The sequence below is a fragment of the Chelonia mydas genome, chromosome 7, assembly GCF_015237465.2.
Source record: "Chelonia mydas isolate rCheMyd1 chromosome 7, rCheMyd1.pri.v2, whole genome shotgun sequence".
Lineage (NCBI taxonomy): Eukaryota > Metazoa > Chordata > Testudines > Cheloniidae > Chelonia > Chelonia mydas.
In genome coordinates, this window is record NC_057853.1 from 91169203 (window position 1) to 91192664 (window position 23462).

A 23462-nucleotide genomic window follows, 5' to 3' on the forward strand; every position below is an offset into this window, starting at 1 on the left:
AGTCAATGGCAGTCAGGATTTCAATTCAAGAGTTTGACTCCTAGTTATCTGATCTGACTACTAGATTTTAGTGCAAACTGTTTTCCCACAAAAAATGGGATAGGTGGTAATATGAGCAGGCTGTCTCAAAACAGGTCCTCCAGAAAATCTGGAAACTTGGTTTGAGAACTCCCTGAAGCCACAGGTCCCAGAAATGTAATGCTGTAATGTGTATTATCTTCAGAGAACTAGTGAGATTTGAAAAATTGCCCTACACACGTGCAGAAAGTACTGCAAGGAAATAATTTTAAGAGTAAGTCTATTTATTGATTTTATTTTTGTTATACTTTAGTGCAGCAAATTGCATATTCTCTTTTCCAAAAGATTACTGCTCATTCAGCTATAGATACCCACATTCTTCTGGTTAGACTTTACAGCTGTAAATGGATCAAAGGTTGAAAGTTCTTGGCAGGCTAATTCTCTCAGCTTGCAGCTGTTGGCTGTCTCAGTTCTCACTGGATTTAAAACTGCACAAGTAGGATGTGTGGTGTTTTTTTTCTGAACATCTCCCACCAGCTGTGCTTCCTTCCTCCCCTGTTTAGTAAAGGGAAAAATAGCCATCTTTTAGGATTAAAAGTGCCAAAAATGTGTTTAGTGTACTGAACTTTTTATTCTGATGAACTGTGACTACAAATGTAATTGCCAATTTAAATAGGGGAACATATGGATTAACAGAAATCCTGACTAGTAAACTACACTTGCCTTCTCACTTTAAAAATCATTGTCCTACACTTTGAAATAAAACTTAATAAGTTTGAAGCTGAAATGCATTTGCAGCATATGATGAATATAATATATTTCCATTGGTACTGATTAAAGTGGCAGAGCTGATTAAGATTAAGTAAAACTAATTTGCTTCCATTTTTTGAAAATACCTTATTCATTAGAAATGAGATTTAAATCTGTGGTGAAAGTGACATAGTCAAGTGAAATATTGATTGAGGCATTTAAATTCAGTTCTCTTTTTTTTATTAATGAAAATATTTATTTGAAGACCAATAAATCATTTTACCATGATTCCTGAACTCTGCTTGGGTTACAAGACAGAGATGGTATCTTTTTCAGTCTTCTCATGTCTTTCTGTCTCTCACAGATGTACAGCTTCATATTCTAAAGTAGCCTGCATTATCTCCTCCTTTAGCCAGGTAAAGCCTTTTTAGGAGCCTTAGAATTTAGAAGAAAAACTGCTTTTTTTAAGTCTCAGACACTCTAAAAAGCAGAATAGGAAATCAGTTTTAAAACAGTGAAGAAAAGAGCAGCAACCATTATTTACACTCACTTCTACGTGACCAAGGGTGCTAGCATTAAGCAAGCAATCTGACAAACACCAAATAGCACTTGTAGACTATTTTGTCATTGTCCTACAACTAATATATCTGAAAAAAGTTAGGATTGTCATCAGGTCTCTGAAAATTGATATTGAACATTAGAAATCATAATCAAAAGCATAATGTGAGAGGGTTTCAATTAGCAAAAGTTGACTATGCTGAAGTCCCTACCTGAACACTAATGAAGTCCCAACTCCATTGAAGTCGATAGTAAGATTCCTGTGTCTGACACCAATGACAGATGTTTGGATGTTTTGCCTGAAAAGTGTGCCTTGTGCGTTTCTCTGAGACTTCTAAGATAGGGTCACAAAAACTTGAATAGGGCCAGGTTTGGGTGGGTGTGTGTTTAAATAAAAGACACAAAATAGGCTGGAGCAGTATCCATGTACATTGAGCCTCTCAACCCACCACAATAACTCGTCCCTCTAAATCCATACATGGCTTTAGTTCAGGTCACCTGACACACCACCTCTCCCCCCCCTCCTTGGGAAAACCCAGAGGAAAATAGTTTTGCAGTGTGCCCTGAAAATCAACAAACCTAGGCTTTTACAGATGGGCCCCAGGGAAGTGGGAGTAAGTTCTAGTGTTGCAACTACTTACCAGAAACACTCCGCTGTAAGACCATTCCTGTTTAAATAAGGGAAGGGGGCTGTTAGCTAAGGACCTCAGCATCTGATACAGTGCACAGGAAGAGAAGCAATCTCTATCTAAGGTAGGTAGGACTCCTAGCTATTTAGAAATTTATACAGATGAAAACCAACATTTTAAATATCCGTTTCTTGATGGAAGCCAGGGCAGACCATAGAGCATGGGTATTATATGCTCCCTGCAAAAAGGACACACAACTGATTTAAATTTTTTATTAAAGGTAATGTTAAAAAATTATGTAGTACACAGGTTAAGAAAAGAGTGTCTGTACATCTGGGTATAGTGCTTAGATTATCCACAAATACAAAATTTTGTTTTTAAAGTCTTAAGATACATATAGTGCATAATCAGCAATAACCCAAATTTAGGTGAATAAATTTAAGAATACAGTTTAGACAACGGATATTAAAATGTTACATGTTCCTAGTGAGAGACTGATGGGAGAAGCTCCTGCAGTTTAAGATTTAGTTGTTGATTTCAATAACTCCCACTTCTACAGTGAAGCTTTGTCTTTCCAGTGGAAGCAGAAGGTACCAAACACATGCAACCATTCAACAAAATCTTTGGGTACTGCTTCTGATTCCCTCTTTGTGGAGTTGTGCACCTTAACTAATATTTTAAAACTGTATCACTTGTTCCCAGACAGCCTAGAAACTAACTCTGACATTGCACTCCATATGTTTTATGGAAATATGCTTGTGAATGTGAGTATGACGTAACTGGAATATGCCTTTTGCAGGGGGTATCTTGTAAGGTATCATTACAAAGGTTATAACCTACTGAATATATTCATCCTATTTGTATGAATGTTTCATTCTTGTATCTGAAACTAGAAATATGAAGTATAACTCTGAGGTCCTATTGTGATTATGCAGAGTGTGGGCCATTAATGGTGGTTTAGCATCTTGATGGCTCCCATTGACTAGAATAATTGGTTGTAGATGGTTTATTTAACAGCAAGCCTTCCTGTGTATGTGTGGGCCAGCCCCTGGGTAATGAAGAATGAGGCCTTATAGTGACATGTGACCATGTCACATGATACTGGAATCTATCTTAAATCTGATCCTTTTCCATTTAGAAGGAAGGGTGGGGACCCAGAGAGACAAAAGATTCCCGCCTCGTGCTCATGACTGGCAGCCCTTTAGAACACCCCTGCTTTCCACCTAAGATGTCTGCTGGAACTAACAAGCACAGTACCAGGGGAAAGGATTGGGCACAGACTAGGAAGGAGTCTAATCTGTGAAAGAAGCTTATTGGAACATCTGAGAGTGAGATTTTTACCTGTAATCAGTTTCTTAATGTATTAGGCTTAGACTTGCATGTTTTTGCTTGGTGACTGACTTTGTTCTGTCTGTTATTACTTGAAACACTTAAATCCTACTTTTTATACTTAATAAAATCACTTTTGTTTGTTAATGAACCCAGAGTAAGTGATTGATACCTGGGGGAGCAAACAGCTGTGCATATCTCTCTATCAGTGTTATAGAGGGTGGACAATTTGAGTTTATCCTGTATAAACTTTATACAGAGTAAAATGGATTTATGTGGAGTTTGGATCCCTTTGGGAGCTGGGTTTCTGGGTGCTGGAGGCAGGTAACCTGCTCAGCTGTTTTCAGTTAAGCCTACAGCTTTGGGGACGTGGATCAGACCTGGGTCAGTGTTGCAGTAGGCTAGCGTGTCTGGCTCAACAAGGCAGGGTTCTGGAGTCCCAGGCTGGCACGAAAAACTGTCTCAGAGGTAACTTCAGCATGTCAGGTGACAGTCCCAAGGGGGTCTCTGTGACCGAACCCATCACACTAACTATGTAGTGTAGCAGTAGCTGTGCCAGTCCCAGGATATTAGTGAGCTCATCCACTGTGTCACTTTAGAAGGTAAATCAGAATTAAAGGCCAAGGCATTGGTGCCCCTTCTCACCCATCCCCTTGTTCCCCACTTTCTGCCAGTTAGCATCAACTGTGCCACCTCAACTCTCACTTTGCATGGGGTGAAACTAGGATTCTTTTGTAATACTTTGTTAGTAGTTTTTCAGGTTTTTTTTTTTTTAGATCTTGTGGTATCTTAAAGTTTATATTGTCTTGTCATTCATTTTGCCTGTAGAAGAATTTTTCTTTTGTGGGTCTCTTCTCCCCTTTCCCTGCTGTCACCTTCCCCCACCCCCCGAGATTGTTATGGCAGACAAACAAACACTTAGTTTTTTGGTTTGGTTTGGTTTTTAAGTACAGCCATCACTTTCAAATCTTGGTGCTTAGGCTTTTATAGGCATGTTTAGACACCTGAATAAGCATCCCACAACACTTTTCAAAATCACGTCTTTAGATTACTGCATATTAATTCAGAAGCCTAAAGTTAGAAAACTGTCTAATTCCTGTGATAGTAAGATTCCTGTGTCTGACACCCATGACAAATGAGAATGCGATAGAGAAGATTTCCTGTATATCTCGGAGGCTCTAAAGAAATAATACTCTAAGGGAAAGGTTGAGTCTCTGTGCTCATTCTTTATCACCTTTTTTAAGGTCAGTTTAGTTTGCACAATCTAGCTTCTCTGAAGGTAGGTAACACGAGAAAGTTAAGATTTAATCAGATCTGGGGGAGTCCAACCGGTTTTATAGATCCAGTTTTCTGACTGGGTGCTTTGTCTTGGCCATTGCAGGCCCTTTTTTAAGGGCAGGGCAGGAGGAAATGGATTTTTCTTTGAAACAGAGCCTTTCTTACTTTCTACTGGGAGTAGCTTCCATGTCTGGAAATCTTTAAGTTCTTCTTCGAGTGCTTGTTCATGTCCATTCCACATTAGGTGTGTGCGCATCGCGTGCACGAGTGTCAGAAACTTTTTCCTTTAGTGGCTCCTGGCGGGCTGGTGGGGCCCCCCGACTGGCACCACGGTGCTGTGCGTATATACCCCTGCCGCCTGACCCCCTCCAGTTCCTTCTTACCATCCGTGACGGTGTTGGACAACCTCTCTCTTGTATGAGAGCAGTCCCTTAGCCTTTCTCTTATAGATAGCTGTTATCAGTTAGTTAGCATACACTTTGTTGTGGACACTTAAGTGATTAGGTGCTTGGAGGCTTCCAGCACCCGCCACGGGGCATGCCGCAGGCCCGCAGGTTTAAAGCTTGTGCCACGTGCCGCAAGCCTATGCCAGTTAGTGACCCTCATGGCTCGTGTCTACGTTGCCTGGGGGAAGAACATCAAACTGAGCAGTGTAAGATTTGCAAGGCATTCAAGCCAAGAACAAAGAAAGAAAGACTTTCGATTAAAGCATTACAGCGCCCGACCCTGGCTCCAGCTTCCTTGGTGCGTAGTGCCCCAGAGCCGTTGAGAGGCCCGGCACTGGCTAAACTCCGAAAGTGGTCAACCCCACAGCACCAGACTAGGCCCTGGCACCGCTTGTCCTCCCCGGTGTGGCCCACGGCACATCCAAAAGGAAGGCGTGGACTTTCCCCGCAAAGGAGGCCAGCTCCTTCCAAGGCCCCGTGCACCGATACGAGTGGAAAGGCCACTGTACCAGCTCTGGCACTAGCGGCTCCAGCGCCACAAGTCCCACCAAGCCCAGGCCTAAGTGAGCTCAGTGCGGACAATGGGCTTGAGGACTTAATGGATCAGCCCTCCACGCCTGGCACCTTTGAGGCGGCAAAGGACCTCATTGAGCTGTGAGCAACGAGCCCCCTCCCGTATAGAGAGAATCCTCCGGCACCCATGCCATGGGTGCCATTGAGGGGTAAGCCGTCAATGGTGTGCTGTTTGAGGACACCGTCCCGGCACCGCTCCCAGAGTTGGTCCTGGTCGAGCTCCGTGTCTGCGGACTCCCAGTTACCTGTGGCTCAGAAGGAAGACACGGTACCGGGAGTGGATCGGCGTGAGGAGGTCACAGAAGAGGCATGATACCCGGCACCAGGAGGAGTCGAGATTGCTCTCGCCAGAGGACTCCCGCAGGCTCCGATCCCGGTCCCAAGAACGCCGGTCCCGGTCCTGGTCCAGATCCCGTTCCCAGTCCTGGGGATATTGGTACTGGTCTCACTCCCGTTCTGCTAGGAGCCGCTCGTCGACCGCCCACCGGCACAGAGTGTCAGCACCGCCATGGCCTTCGCGGTCGGCATCGCTGCAGTCCGGCGCCGACTCCAGCCATTACAGTCCCTCGCACCGTGCTCCGGACAGCAAGGACCCTCCGAGGTGGCACCCCCAATGGGGGCCGCCATGTCATTGGCCCTTCTGGACTCCTTGGGCCTATCAACAGTGCCAAGGGGCCCTGTCCAGGGCGAGCTACTCAGTGCAGCGGTCCTGGTCCCCGCACCGACGGCGCCGGAAGCCACAGTATACAGGCCTCCAGCATCCCCCCAGGATAGACCGGGGAGACCAGCACTGAGTCTGGTGCTGCCCTGAGGTCTCCCGCCCAGGTCCGGGCCAGAGGCCCCTCCCGCGGGAGAAGGGGAGTAGGAGGACCAGCCAGAGGGGGCCGAGCAGCTGCTAACCTCCTCATCCTCTCTGGATGAGGCGGTGGCGGGAACAGCAGTGTCCAGCCCTCCAACCATAGACCACAGAGCCCACCAGGAGCTACTGCGTAGGGTCGCACAGAACTTGGGCTGCAGGCTGAGGAGACGGTTGAGCAGGAGGACCCTATGGTGGACATTTTGAGACCCAAAGGTCCATCTAGAATAGCGCTCCCACTCATTAAGACCATCCAATCGAATTATAAGACTATATGGCAGATCCCAGCCTCCAGTGCTCCAACGGCCAAGGGTGTGGAGTGCAAGTACTTTGCCCTATCAAAGGGCTACGAATTTCTATTTTGCCCCCCAAGTCCATGCTCCCAGGTGGTCTCGGTGGTGAACGAAAAGGAGTGCCATGGTCAGCAGGCCCTGGCACCTAAGGCCAAGGAAGCAAAACATCTGGACCTTTTTGGCAGAAAGGTGTACTCGTCGGGGGGGGCCTTCAGTTGAAGATTGCTAATCAGCAGGCCATCCTCAACAGGCATAATTTTAACTCCTGGGCAGCGGTGGGGAAGTTTTTAAGGACAACCTCCCACAAGGTTCCCAACAGGAGTTTACAGGAGTGGACGAGGGCAAGTTAGTGGCTAAGACCTCTCTCCAGGCCTCCCTGGATTCAGCAGATGCGGCAGCCAGAATGATCGCGTCGGGGCTGGTCATGAGGTGCTCGGCGTGGCTGCAGGAGTCAGCCCTGCTGCCTGAGGTCCAGAGTACGCTCCAGGACCTCCCCTTTGAAGGGTCCGGGCTCTTTTCGGACCAGACATACGCAAGGCTGCATAGCCTCAAGGACTTGAGGGCTACACTTAAGTCGCTAGGTATGCACACCCCGGTGATGCAGAGGAAGCCCTTTAAGCCACAGCCTCCACCTCAGCGTCAGTACCAGCCTCGTCATAGGCATGAGCCTTACCATAGGCGAGGCAGGGATAACAGGCGACGGTGCAATAATAACAATAATAAACAAGGTCAGCACAAATCCCAGCCAGGCACTAAGCCAAGCTTTTGGAGGTACACTCGAGGACAGCGTACCAGACCAGTCACTGGATCTGTCCCCTTGTTTCCTGAACCGCCTGGCCCGTTTCTCCCGTGCGTGGTCCAGCATTACTTTGGACCGTTGGGTCTTACGCACGGTACGGAATGGGTACTCGCTGCAATTCTCTTCCTTCCCTCCCACCCACCTTCCCCGTCCCTCTTCAGGGACCCCTCTCACGAGCATCTCCTAGAGAAGGAGGTTCGCTCACTGCTACAGGTGGGGGCGGTAGAGGCGATGCTGCACGGCCTAAGGGGGAAAGGTTTCTACTACCGTACTTCCTCATCCCCAAGGCCAAAGGGGGCCTTCGTCCCATTTGAGACCTGCGAGAGCTCAACAAGTTACTGGTCAAGGCCTGGTTCCGCATGGTCTCTCTGGGCACCATCATCCCTTCCCTGGATCCGGGAGGCTGGTATGCTGCCCTTGACATGAAGGACGCGTACTTTCATATCACCATCCACCCAGCTCATCGGCAGTTCCTGCGCTTCACCATGGGCCAAGAGCATTACCAATTTGCGGTTCTCCCATTCGGTCTAGCTGCGGCCCCACAAGTGTTCACAAAATGTGTGGTGGTGGTGGCTGCCTTCTCATGGAGGCAGAGGGTCCGGGTTTACCCGTACCTCGACGATTGGCTCCTGACGGGTCGATCCAAAGCGGAAGTGTGGGGACACATGGAAGTGGCCCTCAGATTGTTCGGCGAGCTGGGGCTCCTGGTCAACGTCCACAAGTCCACTCTCGTGCCCACATAGAGAGTGGAATTCATAGGGGTGGTTCTGGACGCGGTGCAGACCAGGGCAAGCCTTCCAGTATCCCGCTTCTAAGCTATCCAGCAAGCGGTGGCCTCCCTGCATCAGTTTCCAATGACAACGGCCAGGTGCTGCCTGCGGCTGCTGGGCCACATAGTAGCATGCATGCACGTGGTCAGACATGCCAGACTGAGACTCGGGACACTGCAGGTGTGGCTTGCTTGGGTGTACCGTGCAGGCAGGGACCCTCTGGACTTGGTAGTGACATCCCCAAGGGATGTGCTGGACTCCCTGTGCTCGTGGCAGTCCCAACTGGTGGTTTGCGAAGGCATCCCCTTTGCCACCCCACAGCTGGACCTGACGCTGGTGACGGACGCGTCAGACCCACGGATGGGGGACTCACCTGGGGGACCTTAAGACTCAGGGCTTGTGGTCCGGAGCAGAGCGGTCGCTTCATATCAATGTGAAAGAGCTCAGGGCAGTTCGTCTAGTCTGCCAGACCTTTCACGCCACTCTGAGTGGTCACAGCGTGAAAGTTCTGACAGACAACACTACTGCCATGTTTTATATAAACAAGCAGGGTGGGGCCCATTCCTCGCTGCTCTGTTGCGAGGCTCTCCTCCTCTGGGACTTTTGTATAGCCCAGGATGCCTCGAGGAGAATGGCATATCTCCTGGGGGTGCAAAACGAGCTGGCAGACTACCTCAGCAGGTTGTATCGCATGCACGAGTGGATCTCATAGTAGACGTCATGCTTTCGCTCTTCTGCAGGTGGGGGTTTCCCCGGGTAGACCTGTTTGTCACCAGGGACAACGCCCAGTGCCCGTGTAGCCCAGTCGCAGACGTGTTTGCGATCCCGTGGGGCGGGGGCTTGATGTATGCATTTTCCCCGCTCCCCTTGGTACACAAGGTGCTGCTCAAGGTACGCAGGGACAGGGCGGCGGTGGTCCTCATCGCCCCGGTGCGGCCCTGTCAGCATTGGTACACAACGCTCCTAGAGCTGTCGGTGGAGGCCCCGGTAGTCCTGCCCCTACACCGGGACCTCATCACGCAGAATGGTAGGCTTCTCCACCCTGACCTGAAATCACTACACCTGACGGCGTGGAAGTTCTGTGGCTAAATGCCTTGGAGAGCCAGCGCTCCCTTCCTGTGCAGCAGATTCTGCTTGGCAGTAGGAAACCCTCTACCAGGGCTACCTATATGACCAAGGGGAAAAGATTCTCCTGTTGGTGTGAGCCCTGACAGGTGCAGCAATGCCAGGCCCCGGTGTAAGCCATTCTCAAGTACCTCCTGCACCTCAAGCAGCAGGGGCTGGCCCTGTCCTCACTTAGAGTGCACCTGGCGGCCATCTCCGCCTTCCATCTGGGGTTTTCGGGGGGCTCGGTGTTTTCCCACCCAATGGTGGGACGGTTCCTTAAAGGATTGGAGAGGATGTTCCCGTACTCATGCCCTCCAGTCCCTCCATGGGACCCCCGTTCGAGCCCCTCGCTACCTGCTTCCTCCTCCACCTTTCCTGGAAGGTGGCATTTCTGGTGGCCATTACCTCAGCCAGAAGGGTGTCCAAGCTGACGCCTCTCACCTCTGAGCTACCGTATACAGTGTTTCACAAGGAAAAGGTGCAGCTCCGGCTATACCCCAAGTTCCTCCCTAAGGTGGTCTTGCAATTCCATTTGGGCCAGGACATTTGTCTGCCGGTGTTTTTTCCAAAACCCCATGTGGACCCAAGTCACTGCAGCCTACACACCGTGGATGTCCATCGAGTGCTGGCGTTCTGTTTGGAGCACAGCAAACCCTTTCTTAAATCTGCGCAGCTGTTCGTGGCCGTAGCTGAGAGGATGAAAGGCCCCCCGGTGTTGGCGCAGCGGATTTCATCTTCGATAACAAACTCAATCAGGGCGCAAGTGACTTCCACTGCTTTCCTGGCACAGGTCCCGATCCAGGAGATCTGCAGAGCAGCCACCTGGTCCTCAGTGCACGACCTTCACGACCCACTATGCGTTCAACCAGTAGGCCAGAGAGGACGCGGCAGTTGGCAGAGCGTTCTTCCAATCAGTTGTTCTGCGACTCCTACCCTCCTCCAGAGGTAAGCTTGTGATTCACCTAATGTGGAATGGATGTGAACAAGCACTTGAAGAAAAAACAGTTAGTTACCTTCTCGTAACTTCTTCGAGATGTGTTGTTCATGTCCATTCCACCACCCACCCTCCTACCCCGCTGTGGGAGTCACCAGCAAGAAGGAACTGGAGGGGGTCGGGCGGCAGGGGTATATATACACGGTGTAGTGGCACCAGTTGGGGGGCCCCTCCGGGAGTCGCTAAGGGAAAAAGTTTCCGACGCTCATGCATGCAACGCGCGCACACCTAATGTAGAATGGATGTGAACAACACATCTTGAAGAACAACAGTTACGAGAAGGTAAGTAACTGTTTTATCCTGGAGTTTCATCCGTGTGCGTGGGACTGTGATCTGTCTTGGTTCCAAAAGATAGCAGATCCAGCAAAGAGAGATTTTTCCAAAACATTTGCCGGAGGTTTTAATGGCTGTTTGTTCTGCTAGTTCAAAGATTTCAATATGGATGGTCTTAATCTTCTGTTCTGTCTGAGTTCATTCTACCCTCTTCTATGGTTTTGTGACCTTTGGATGGATGACCAGTAATTCCAAGTACCTTCATATCTACTGAAGCTGCCTCACAGTTCATTCCGTCTTTCTCAGTCTAGAGAGATGACTCATTTTGAAACATTGGTAATTATAGCTATTGTGGGGAGAAATAGTTTTAAAGGAAGAGTTCTATTAAGTAGCATGTAACGGTGAGTATGTATATACAGTTATAAATTAAATTGTGCGGTTTTTTTATACAAACTTATTGGTAAATGGGGTACGTTATCAAGGACATAGAAAACCTCTCATGGAAGAGATTGAAAATGCTGAAGTTGCTTACCTTAAGCAAATAAGAGGGAACATTATACAACTTTTATTCAAAAGGTAGGTCTGTACTTTTCTCCCTGTCTCATCACATGAGAACAAATGTGTAATTCAGTGAAATTATAAGGTGGGAAATTAAAAATGAATGGAAGGAAATATTTTCACACATGTAACTAATCTGTGGTACATACTGCCACAGGAGGTCACTGAGGTCAAGAATTGAAGATTTGAAAAGGGACTGCATATTTATATGGACACACAAGGTTATAAAGAATATTCAGTTACATTTGGAGGGAATATGTTAACAGCCTTGAAGCATGAGGTTTAATCAGTCTAAGAGTCAGAGATTATCTCATATCTGTCTATTGTAGGGTTTTTGCTTTTTTTCTCTGAATTATCAGGTACTGGAGTAGATGGACACTGGATCTTACCTAGTATGGCAATTCCTGCGTTCCTATAAATCTCTCTAAAAACATCTTTCGAGGGGGCGGTAGAAACAGTAATGCAAACGCCTGAGTTTGCAGTATGTTAACAGTTAACATGATCATTGAGCACTTATTCTGAACTTAACTTTTAAGTTCAAGGACTGAAGAGTTAAGGTTTTGGATTTGGCAATGTATCTAAAATGTTTTATGTGAAAAATGTTGTGAAGACGGGTATTTTGGGATAGAAATTACCCTTATTTGCTATCTGTTTAGTGTCTGCTTTTTAGAGATTTGTGGTTAGATTTTTTTTTTCTTAATATCTAGGTTTATTTTGATAGACTTGTAGCTGAAACTTGTATTACTCAGTGTAACAATTGAGTCCCTCCCCCCCGCATTGCCAGCAATCTGGATTTGAATTAATTCATAGCCTCATCATAGGCCATCAGAGCCTAAGTCTGTCATTCAGGTGACATGCTCGTTCTCTGTGAAAGGTACTTTTCTTGAACATTATGGATTTTACTGATGCTAATTCCAAAGAGGTAGATCTTGTTTTGATGTATGGACAGACTGATGCCATAGTGTCAAAAAGGGGAAAAAATGTGAACAGGAAGTTTTTTAATGTCTTTTCAAACTTAAGTTAGCTTGATTGTTAGCTACAGTTAATTACTAACATTTCTAATAGAGAAACTCTTTTTAGAGTGGTACCAGTTAGCTCAGCTCTTGAATACTACTTAATCGTCATTTTTGTCGATCTCTTAATCTTTTGTCTCCACGCTGTCTTTTACAATATGAGGCACAAAATTGGTGTGACATTGTACATGTGTGTTTCTGCTTCATGAGAGACTAATAGTTTAGCAGATATGTATATCCCCAGCTTCCACTAATGGAGGGAGTGTTTATAATTGTGGAACAGACTATCTGCACCCTTGGCCACAGTTTACGCAATGAAGTGCTTGAGGTTTTGGTCCCAGAAAAGAAGAAACGTAAAAACTGGGCTGGAGTGAAAGAGGAGGGTGAAAGGAGAAGGAAGACCTGTCTCAGAATGAAAGCTCTATGACCCCCCCCCCATACAAAATGTGAGTCTTTAACAAGTGAGACCTCACATCTGTGCTACACCTTGGTATATCTGGGAAAGGTAAGGCAAGCCCATGTTAGGACAGATAGCATCCTTGCCTCAAAGTAAAAAGTACTTTAGGAATAGAGAAAGCTGTGGAAAAATGAGTTTTAACATGCATATTGCAATATTTGAATGACTTTTTTTACAATTTTTTACTAAGGCTTTACTTCTGTTTTTCTCATTAGGATGACAGTTCTGGCAGTGTTACATCAGTATCTGCTCTCAATCTGTTAAACACAGGGGTATGGAATTTAATATATTCTTTCTAGTCACATTCTGTGCCATGCATGGGATTGTTTAGCAATCATTAAAGTAGAATGAACATCACATTTTCATGGTAGCATGAGTAGTTATGGCACTAAATCATCCAGTCATTAGGTACCATTAGCAACAAGTAAATTTCACGCTTATTGACCTCACTAATGTAATTTAAGAATTGATGTAAAATTGCCACTGCTTTTTTACTAACGTACCAGTTAATTTGGATTTAAATAGCAGAAGGTGTATAGTAGGTTATAGTTCAAATGAAGAGTTTCAACAGTACAGTGTTTTGCTATGGGTTTGGTTTCACCTGCCAGGAAGCAAAGTGGAAAATAGAGTTATGGTGTCTCAAAAAAAATTCTCTGGCTGCCATCTTTGATTGCATAATTTTTTGTTTGTATGCTTCCTGCAAGCATCTTTGGTCCAGCTGTTCCTGATGCAATGGCTGCCTGTCAAGGTATCTGAACTCCATAAGAAGCTTTGACAGGATTTAATCCTTGATTTTTGGAGCCCTCAAATCATGCAAGAGCAGAAATTCTTCCTGGGGGAATTGTCCTTCCCACCCTGACTTCTCTCAAACCAATTTTAGATAAATGAGTGCCCTAGGTTCTGATTTTTGCATGCATTTTCCCCGCTTTAGTGGTGTTTCTTCTCCAGGCTAGTCTCCTTTCTTGTGATGCCAGTTTTGGTTGATGAGGATCTAAAGTACACCAGCTTGAAGATGCATCAGGATCCAGACTGCCCCTCACATGGAGCAAGAGTCCATTCTGGACTCCTGCCACATTGGGGGTCAAAGTTCTAAAGTCTCAGCCTGAGGAGACTTTTTTTCAAAAGACCCTCCCAATAATTAAAGCACAAGAACCCCTTAAGTTCCATTTTCAACATAGCTTCCTTTGAATGAGAGAGTGTAGACTAGAGGCCTCATGATCCTGTCCCATGGCAAATTAATATGCAATCTCTCCAAGACATAATATTCTCTATCCTTAGGATGAATGACAATGTTAACTTGCCCATATAAAATCCACTTTGTTTCACTGACTGGATGGTTTCTCCACTGGATTCCACTGAGAGGAAGGTATGGCATTCACCTTTGGAATACCACACACTTGGGCCTTCGTATCTTTTGCTCTACAACTGAATGTAGTATCTTCCTTAAGTTTCTTCTCCTCTTCAAACACCATCTCAAGGCACAATCTTTTTTTTATAGATTCTGCCTGGCTCACCATCTACTTTTATGTAAAGCAACCTCTGATGCCCGCCATTTTTGCCACAGATCTAGAGGCTTTGCCATCTTCTTCCCTACCCCCACATACAATTTATGCTTCTGGGTGTTACCACCTTTTTGGGGTGGACTGATTGGTTATCATTTGAGCCACTTTAGATATCTACATAAGGGAGTTGGTGATAAACAGTGTGTTTCCCCCCGCCCCCCTCATTCTTCAGGTTTCCCAGCTGCCACTTGTCCTTTTTGATCTCAGATTCCCATACTTTGGTCACAGAAGTCCTCTGCAAGAGAACCATCATGTTATCTTTCGCAGAAGAATTATCTCAGTGTTTTCTACACTCCTCTTCTGATTGACATATGCACCATGGGGACTTTCACCCCTTCCTACATCTTTGCTGTCTCAGATGGTCCCACAAACAAACTTTGTATAGAGATTCCGAGATCTACTATTCAAGCTGTTCAGTGGACTTCAGGGAATTGCTCCATGTTTTCATGGCTGTTGGTCTACTTGCATTATCCTCACTTTGCCCTTGGGGATTTTTCTTTGCAATATAGTATCTGCTCTTTGGAGTCTAGTTAGTCCATAGTGGCTTTATCTTGTCAGTTCTGTTTTCAAGGTTGTGCTGAGATAGTGGTTACAAGTGTATCCCACCTAAAAGACCTCTTCATCTGCACTAAACTGGGTTCTCCAAGACAGGGTTCTAATTTACAAAGCCCACAATAGGTCCTTAATCAACCAAGGGAAAGTCTCTCACCTGTCTTCCTCCCAGGAATTACATCACGTGTGCATGGTTTGCCGAAGCTTTCCTTTCTCATGACACACTTCTCACGCTTTAATCCTCCCAGGCTTAAGGTGTTTCCACGTATTTCACCCAGTCAGCATGACTTTGCTTATCTTGGGAGGTTTTGTGGCCTGTATGAACTTGCTCCTATGGGCAATAGTACATTACTACTGAGGAAATTCTGCACCACTGCGTGTCCCCTTGCAGATTCTCTTTGCTTCCTGCATCACCACTTTCTGTGGGGAAGCAAAGAGAAGCTGCATCAGTCTCACTCACTCCTCCCCTGCAACGCGGGTGTGTCAGTTTTGGGCAGCCGGGGAAAAGAGGTAAGTCACTGCATAGGGGGTGGGGGTATAGATCTGGGGCCAGTCTGGCTGCCCAGGGATGTTAGTCCTGGGCAGGAGGAGGTGGATGGAGACTGAGTTCTCCCTCCCCCGTCTCCTGCACGCAGTCGCTGGGTCTGGGTCAGATCAATCCCCAAAACCTCTCCTGACTGCAGGAAGCTCTGTACCATGGGGAGGTGGGTTGGCTGGGGAGAGGGGAGGGTCTGGGTGTGGGGTGGAGGGAGGTTGGGTGCGGGGGTCCATATGTGCAGTGGTTGAGCAGCTCCCCCTACAGTGACCCCTCCCCCACTTCCTGGCCCTGCTGCTCCTCAGCCATGGGGAAAAGGGGTCACTGTAGGGGGAGCTTCTCCCCCTGTCTGCCCAACCCCTGGGCATCTGGATGACACTCCCCCCAATCCCAAGCATCACCACCGCCTGTAACCTCCCGCACCCAGACCCACCCCACTGAGCCTCACCCCATGCATCAGGAGCCCCCCAGTACACAGGCCCCCCCCATTAAGACCCTCACCCCACTGAGTCCCAACCAGCTGCACCCTGATCCCAACCCTACCAAGCTCCACTACCCCAGTGCCCACATCCCCAGATGAGCCCCCCCATCCCAGCCCTCCCTGCTGAGCCCTAACCACCTTCACTTGGATTCCCCTGCAGAGTCCCATTTCCCCTGCACCCACAACCTCCCAATGAGCCACTCCACCCACCCTCTACTAAGATGCCTGTACCTGGATTGTGCCACACAGAGAGAACCCTGGGTACTCTTGAAGAAATTATACCCCCAAAATAAAAAAATTTAAAATTCTCCAAAGTTCTGCATATTTTATTTGTCAAAATAACAGAATATAATTACACCATTTTCAATTATTTGCTGACCAGTGTTTTTAAATAATTTTGATAATTTATTTCAAAAAACTTGTCAGCAAATAATTGAAAATGGTGTGATTATATTGTGTTATTTTGACAAATAAAATTTGCAGAAGTTTGCAGGGATTTTAAAATGTGTGCAGAGTTTTTAATTTTCTGGTGCAGAATTCCCTCAGGAATAGAAAATGCATGTCCCTTTCAGTCCCTTCCTTTCTTGTGATCAGATGGAAATTGCTCTTCTCTTGGGAAGAGCCGTGGCTTGATGGGAACACCACCCCCATTGTATAATGTTACCTCCTCACAGCCTTACCTGCATAACTTCAGATACATGTCTCCTGGGCTGGGGAGGAGCCTACTTCGGGTTCACGCACTTTTTGCACCCTAGAAAAGTCGAAGTTGAGCTTTAATGTACTCAAGCTTTTGGCTATCTGCTTAGTTCTTCTGACCTGGGAGCCAGTGTTTCTCAACACATCTTCTGGTTGAGTAAAACACATCTAGGGCCAAAGAATATAGGCCATAGTTACAGGAAACAGGACTCTGTCCTGAGAAGCAGTGACTCTGAAAAAGATTAGGGAGTAGTGATGGATAATCATTTGAACATGGGCTCTCTGTGCAATGCTGTGACCAAAAGGGCTAGTGCAATCCTTGGATGTATAAATAGGGGAATCTTGAGTAGCAGCTGAGAGGTTATTTTACCTCTGGCTTTGGCACTGGTGCAACCGCTGCTGGAATGCTGTGTCCAGTTCTGGTGCCCATAGTTCAAGAAGGATATTGATAAATTGGAGATGCTTCAGAGAAAAGCCATGAGCATGATTAAAGGATGAAAAAACGTGGTTTATAGTGATAGACTCAGGGCTCTCAATCTGTTTAGCTTAATGAGGAGGTTAAGGAGTGACTTGATTACATATATAAGTATCAGCATGGGGAACAAATATTTAATAATGGGCTCTTCAGTCTAGCAGAAAAAGCTGAGCCAATTGGCTGGAAGTTGTAGTTTATTTCCAGTCTGAATTTGTCTAGCTTCATTTTTAACCATGAAGTCAATTAATCATTGGAACAGTTTACCAAGGGTTGTGGTGGATTCTCCATCATTGGCCATTTTTTAAATCAAGAGTTGATGTTTTTCTAAAAGATATATATATATTTTACTCTAGGAATAATTTGGGGAAGTTCTCTGGCCTGTTATGCAGGAGGTCAGACTTAAAGATGACAGTGGTCTTAAGTTCCCTCTAAGCTGCGCGGCCGCCCAGCACCCTATCAAGGGCCATGCAGGCACTGAAGGCTGAGGCGGGGAGAGATGCTCTCCCTCAGCCCCAGAGCTGCTGTGGTGAGAGAAGGCTGGGGGGAGTCCTCTCTCCTCGCCGTGACCCTGGGGCAGCCTGCACGCCCAGCCAGAGTTCTCACCTCCCCATACCTCAATCCTCTGCCCCAGCCCTGAGCCCTCTCCCACATTCCAAACCCCTTGGGCCCACCCCTGCCCGACATCACCTCCATCTTGGTGCACATAACAAAATTAATTCTGCACATGCATGGGAAAAATTAGAGGGAACTTTGCAGTGGTCTCTTCTGGCCTTGGAATCTATTAATCCATATGGGAAAGCAGCAGTGGCGCTGAAACATTTTTGGTAGTGGGGGCGCTGAAAGCCAGCCCCCTTACCCTTGTCCATGCCCCCCCCACCCGCAGAGCTGAGTCTGGGAGCAGTGCTGTGTCTCCATGAGCAGGGGACCCAGACAGGGGTAAGGGGGCGGAGGCTGTGGCCACAGTTGGGGGCAGTCGTGGGGCCAGGAGCAGAGCCACAGGCAGGGGCTGGCAGCCAGGACCCCACATGCAGGGCCAGGAGCAGAGCCTAAGGAATGGAGGCCTGGGAGCGTGGACAGGCGTGGGGCCCAAGGGGTGGAAGTCTGGGAGCGAGGTGTGTGTGTGTGTGTGCGCGCGCGCAGGGTTGCCTCGCATAAAACTTGGGGGTGCTGCAGCACTCCCTGCATCTCTACTTCCCATGCCTGTGGAAGGTAGTTCAACTGCAAGTTCTCCAGATCTAGAGAGGAGAGTCTGGATGCCTTTCTTCATGCATCAGGCTTTTGCCCCATTTTGTTGTAATACTCGTTCTTGAAACTAGATTTAATTGATCACTATCAGTTAATGTTGACCAAGCCCATCATGTCTTTTTTTTTTTTTTTTTTTTTTTTTGGGTCCATTTCAGTTTAAGTATTTTGGAATGCTAAAATGTTTTCAATCCCAAGTATGGATAAGCTAATTGAAACTTTATATAAAACTTTGAAACAGCTCAATATCGTCATTCTAACTGGCTTAATTTGCTTGATTAGCATTGTTCAACTTAGTTTATATAGTAAATATTTTGTAATATGAGACTGTAAATCTGTACAGATATAGCAATGCTCTTTGTATGGTAAGTTGGAAAAGTTTTCAGTGAGCAGTATCTTTGAAAGCCTAGTTCAGGGGTGGGCAAACTTTTTGGCCTGAAGGCCACATCAGGGTGTGAAACTGTATGGCGGGCTGGGTAGGGAAGGCTATGCCTCCCCAAACAGCCTGGCCTGCTCTCCCTGTCAACCCCCTCCCACTTCCCACCCCTGACTGCCCCCCACAGAACCCCCGAGCCATCCAACCCCCCCTGCTCCTTGTCCCCTGACTGCCCCCTCCTGGGAACCCCCCACCCCAAACTGCCCCCTCCCCGGGACCTCACCCCCTATCCAATCTCCCTTTCCCCCTTATTGCCCCCCCAAGGCCTATCCAACCCCCCGAACCTCTGTCCCATCCAACTGCTCTCTGTCCCCTGACTGCCTCCCAGGACCCCCTTCCCCTTATCCAGCGCCTCCCCTTACCATGCCATGCAGAGCAGCAGGAGCTCGCAGCCCTCCCACCCAGACCGATCCAGCTGCGCTACCTGTGTGGCAGTAGGGGAGGGGAGCTCAAGGGCCGGGCAGGACAGTTCCGCGGATGTGGCCTGTAGTCTGTAGTTTGCCCACCTCTGGTCTAGTTGGTGTGCCATTTGAAGACCACTTATATTTTATTTTAATGTAAGTCGTCTTTAATTTTTTTGTGTGGTGCTATTTATATCATTACCACCCATAACTCTGCACTGACACACACAGAGTTTGATGTAAATTTTTTTATGTCCTTTTACAGTTTTATTAAAACTGAGTGGAATCCTGTTTATACAGTTGAAGTTGATAAATAAAGATAGTAGTGAGACTGGGTCTATTAAAGCTTTACATAGTCTGAAAGATAGAATGCTACCTAACTGCTAAGCGCTTGTCAATAGGCTTGCCTTTCAATTTCAGTCTCTCTCACATATCTATTAAATAAGTTTTACCATTACTGTAAATTCCAATCTCTATTTCTCTGGAATAGGCATTATACAAAGTAATGTTTTTTTAAAAACTCATATAGGAGAATCTATTCCTGAACAGTTCTATTTTAAAAAAAATTAGTTCTTGTCTCACATTCTTGTGGTGACTGTATCTTTGAAAGTGCTGTGAAGTGTGGAATTCTTTCCAATTGGGTCTCCAATCAGCCTTACAACTTTTTGTTAAACGAAGACCCTAAAAGAACTATGTGAACTCATTAGACAATTCTCTACCCTATATGAATTAGTGTAGAGCCCTATCTGTTGATTTTAATAAGAGCATCGGGTATAGTGAGTTTGCCAGTGTCTGCTGTGCCCCAGAAAAGAAGTCCAATTGAGGACTAATGATATAAAAATCAGAGGTATTTAGTTCAAAATGACAGGAGTGAACCTAGAGAAAAGAGTGTTAAGGGCTCACTGTGTTACATAGCAAGCTTTTTGGATTGTGTAGAGCTGTGCTGTTGCGTCAGTTACAACAGGGGGTGAAAGTGACTTGATTTGCTATAATCTTATCTGGGAGTTACCCTAGGGTAAAGCTCATGACCACTTCTCACCCAGCCTTATGGCTACATCTAAAGATGCAGTCTGTCAGATGGAATCGCTCTCTGGCTTCAGAGTTAGCTTCCCCACACAGTTAGGAACTACCCTTCCCCTGAAGTTTAATCATAGGATTACCATAGTATAGTGATTATAAAAAAGATGAACCTTACCATAAAAGTCTATCTTCTAACAGTTTAAATTTTGAGGTAATACCTGTGGGAGTGCAAAACCACATAGTTCTAATCCGCGGTCACTCAGATAATTTAGCCGCTAAAATACTATTTTGTATTAATTTAGTATTATAGGTAAAACTACTGACAGCTTTTCTTGGACTCAAGCTAGAACAAACTTTATGGCAGGGGTGGCCAACCTGAGTGTGAGAAGGAGCCATAATTTACCAGTGTACCAAAGAGCCACAGTAATACATCAGCAGCCCCCCCATCAGCTCTTCCCCGACCCCGCTCCCAGAGCCTCCCACACACAGGCAGTCCCGCTGATCAGCACCTCCCCGTCCCTCCCCGCACCTCCCAGTCAGCTGTTCCATGGCATGCAGGAGGCTCTGGGTAGAGGGGAGAGGAGCGAGGGCACTGCAGGCTCAAGGGAGGGGATGGGGGTGGGAAGGGGTGGAGTGGGGGCAGGGCCTGTGGCAGAGCCAGGGGTTAGGCAGTGAGCACCCCCTGGCACATTGGAAAGTTGGTGTCTGTAGCTCCAGCCCCGGAGTTGGTGCCTGTACAAGGAGCTGCATATTAACTTCTGAAGAACTGCATGTGGCTCCGGAGCCACAGGTTGGCTACCCCTGCTTTATGGCAACAAGATGCATGTCACTGTTTTCAATGAAAATTGGTGAATTAGACAGCTGTTTTAGCAGCATAATGACTGTCCGTTTCCAATATTATGGATCTAAGTTTGGATTTTAATATTGAATTAATCTTTAAATTCTGATAATGAGATCTAACATAATTTCATAACTCTTCCAAGAACTTGCAGACATTTATAGGTTCTCTAAAATCTCTGGCACCACTGAAGACCAAACATTTGTTTATTTTGTAAAATTTCTCTTAAACTCTGGTATTAAGACTACCTCTTCTTATTCATGGAGAAAGAGGGGTGGATGGGACTTTGGCAGGGTCCCTATCACTTCAGAGGCTTTCTTTTGTTACAACTACTCTCCCATCTTTCTGCTGCTAAGAGTGAATGGGCCAGCAACACTGGGTCAGGTAAACTTCTATCTTGTGGAATAAAAGAGAAAATAGCATCTTGTTCAGACTGTCTGCTGGTGTTCACCTGCCTACTTATATTTTAACATATATTTCACTTTTATTTAGGTGGACATGTGATGTGGAATTTTTGGAGATGAAATAGTTTGGAATTTTCACCCCTCTCTTAAGGATTTGTCAGAATTCTGACAATCTCCCTGAAGATAATTGCCCTTTTTCTCTCCCCCAAATATTAGTAAACATGCTTACATCCATCCCTCACCACTGTTGGCGCACAGGGTGGAAACATATCGTTCATTCCTCAGCCGTTACCTGCTGCAGCTTCCATCTGCTCTATGGTGTTGAGATTGACTGTGCTGCCCTCGCTGCTAAAGGTGATCCTTAAGTCTTCTTTTGGGCACCTGCATTTCCTGACACCAGTTGGTGTTCACTTGATAGCTTTATATGGGAGTCTCTGTATTGGCATCTGGAGTATATGCCCTAAATATGTCCAGTGCTTTCTTCAAATTCTGATGGAAACGAGCTGCTGGTTAGTGATTTTCTTGAATCTCTTCTTTGGTAATGAAGTTTTTCTAAACAATGCCCAGAATCTTTCGTAGGCGCTTATTTTCTAAGGCTTCCTTTTTTCCTAATGATTTGGTAGATCTCCAGCTCTCGCAGCTGTATGGTAACACTGAAATTACGTTTGAATTGAAAATTCTCACTTTTATTCCGGCCATACATCTTTGGTTTCTATATTCTGATTAGCAAATATTCTGGATGTCTTTCCTTTTCTTGGTGTCACTGCCTTCATTTTCAATTGGCCAATATGGTGCTGCCCAGATCAGTGAACGGCTCAAATTTATTAGTGTGTTTTGTTTTTTTTGGCCTTCTAAGGTGATGTTACTGCTTGATGTGTGGGTTTCAAGGATGTTTGTTTTAGCATAACTAATTTTGAGCCCCGCTTGGCATATGCTTTTTTTTTGGGGGGGGGGGCAGGTTGTCACTTTGGGGGCTGGGGGTATCGTTCAGTAGCACAATATCATCTTCAAAGTCTAAGTCTTCTAGGCATTTTCCATCTGTCCATCCTATACCAATATTTGTGTAGTTAATGCACTTCATTATGCAGTCTGTGCCAATGTCAAACAACAGTGGAGATAAAATGCAGCCCTGTTTTATGCCAGTGTCCGCGTTGAACCATTATGTTGTCCAGTGGTTCACTTCTACAAAGCACCTCATATCTCTGTACACGGCCCTGATGATGTTGACTGCTTTAGGACTGAAGAATATTCCTCAATACTATGTCAGAGCAGGTTGTCAAAATGCCTTTTGAAAATTAATGAAATTGATAATGAGGAAGGATTGCTATTCTATACATTCTTTTATAATGGTCCTTAGTGTGAATATCTGATCTATACAGTCTCTTGTACCTGAATCCAGTCTGTTCTTCTCCGAGCTTTGCCTCCTCTGCTCCTTTCATCTTGTTTAGCATCACACATCAGAAGGCTTTTCCTGACCAGAGAAAGTAGTGTAACTCCTCTAGTTTTTCGTAAGATCACCCTTTTGGAGTATCTTGACAATGGTTCCATGTTTCTGGCCAGGAGGGGTCTTTTTCCTCAAACTTCACTAAACTGCTCTTCCATTTTTAAAGTGTTTTCTTACTGCCAGCATCAAACTTTCTAGGGCTCTGGCTTCCAGAGACTGGCTTTCACCAGGAACTTTCATGCATTATGAGGAGTTGGCAGTGTTCTCTACTCAGCAGGCATTTGTACCGGAATGGTAGCTTCGTTCAATTTCTGTAACCAGTGAGGGTTTTTTTATGAGGCTAGATGGCTAGCTTTGCACTCAGCCTTCCCCACTTAATTTAGGCTTGGTACAGGCAGCCCCATCAAAGTCCAGCAGGCATGGCTATTAAAAGATAAGTGTAATTTTTTTTTTAAAACAATGAGATTTTGATTCTGCAACAGATTCAGTAGAGGAAAGAAAATAAACTCCTTTTTGTCCTTCAAAGTGGCTAGTACATCAAGTATTTAATAAAAATTCTATCACCTGTAATAGTATTTTACCTATTCAAAGGTTTGCATGAATGTTAATTAAAAGTTGTCCAGCCCCCCATGACCACCAACATCTGACCAAGGGAAATTTTGCTGTCCACTGGAC

At 46.1% G+C, this 23462-nt stretch overlaps 1 protein-coding gene across 7 annotated transcripts in view; it reads left to right on the forward strand.

Moving 5' to 3' along the window:
- TBC1D12 (TBC1 domain family member 12) overlaps positions 1-23462 on the forward strand; it is a 95217-nt gene that overhangs the window by 36945 nt on the left and 34810 nt on the right. For 3 of the 7 annotated variants that reach the window (XM_043550722.1, XM_043550723.1, XM_037905449.2), the window contains exon 3: positions 12917-12973. The exons of the other annotated variants lie outside the window; for them this stretch is intronic. In XM_043550722.1, coding sequence (XP_043406657.1) covers positions 12917-12973 — 57 coding nt within the window. The remainder of the gene's footprint in view (positions 1-12916; positions 12974-23462) is intronic. 7 annotated transcript variants of the gene reach the window in all.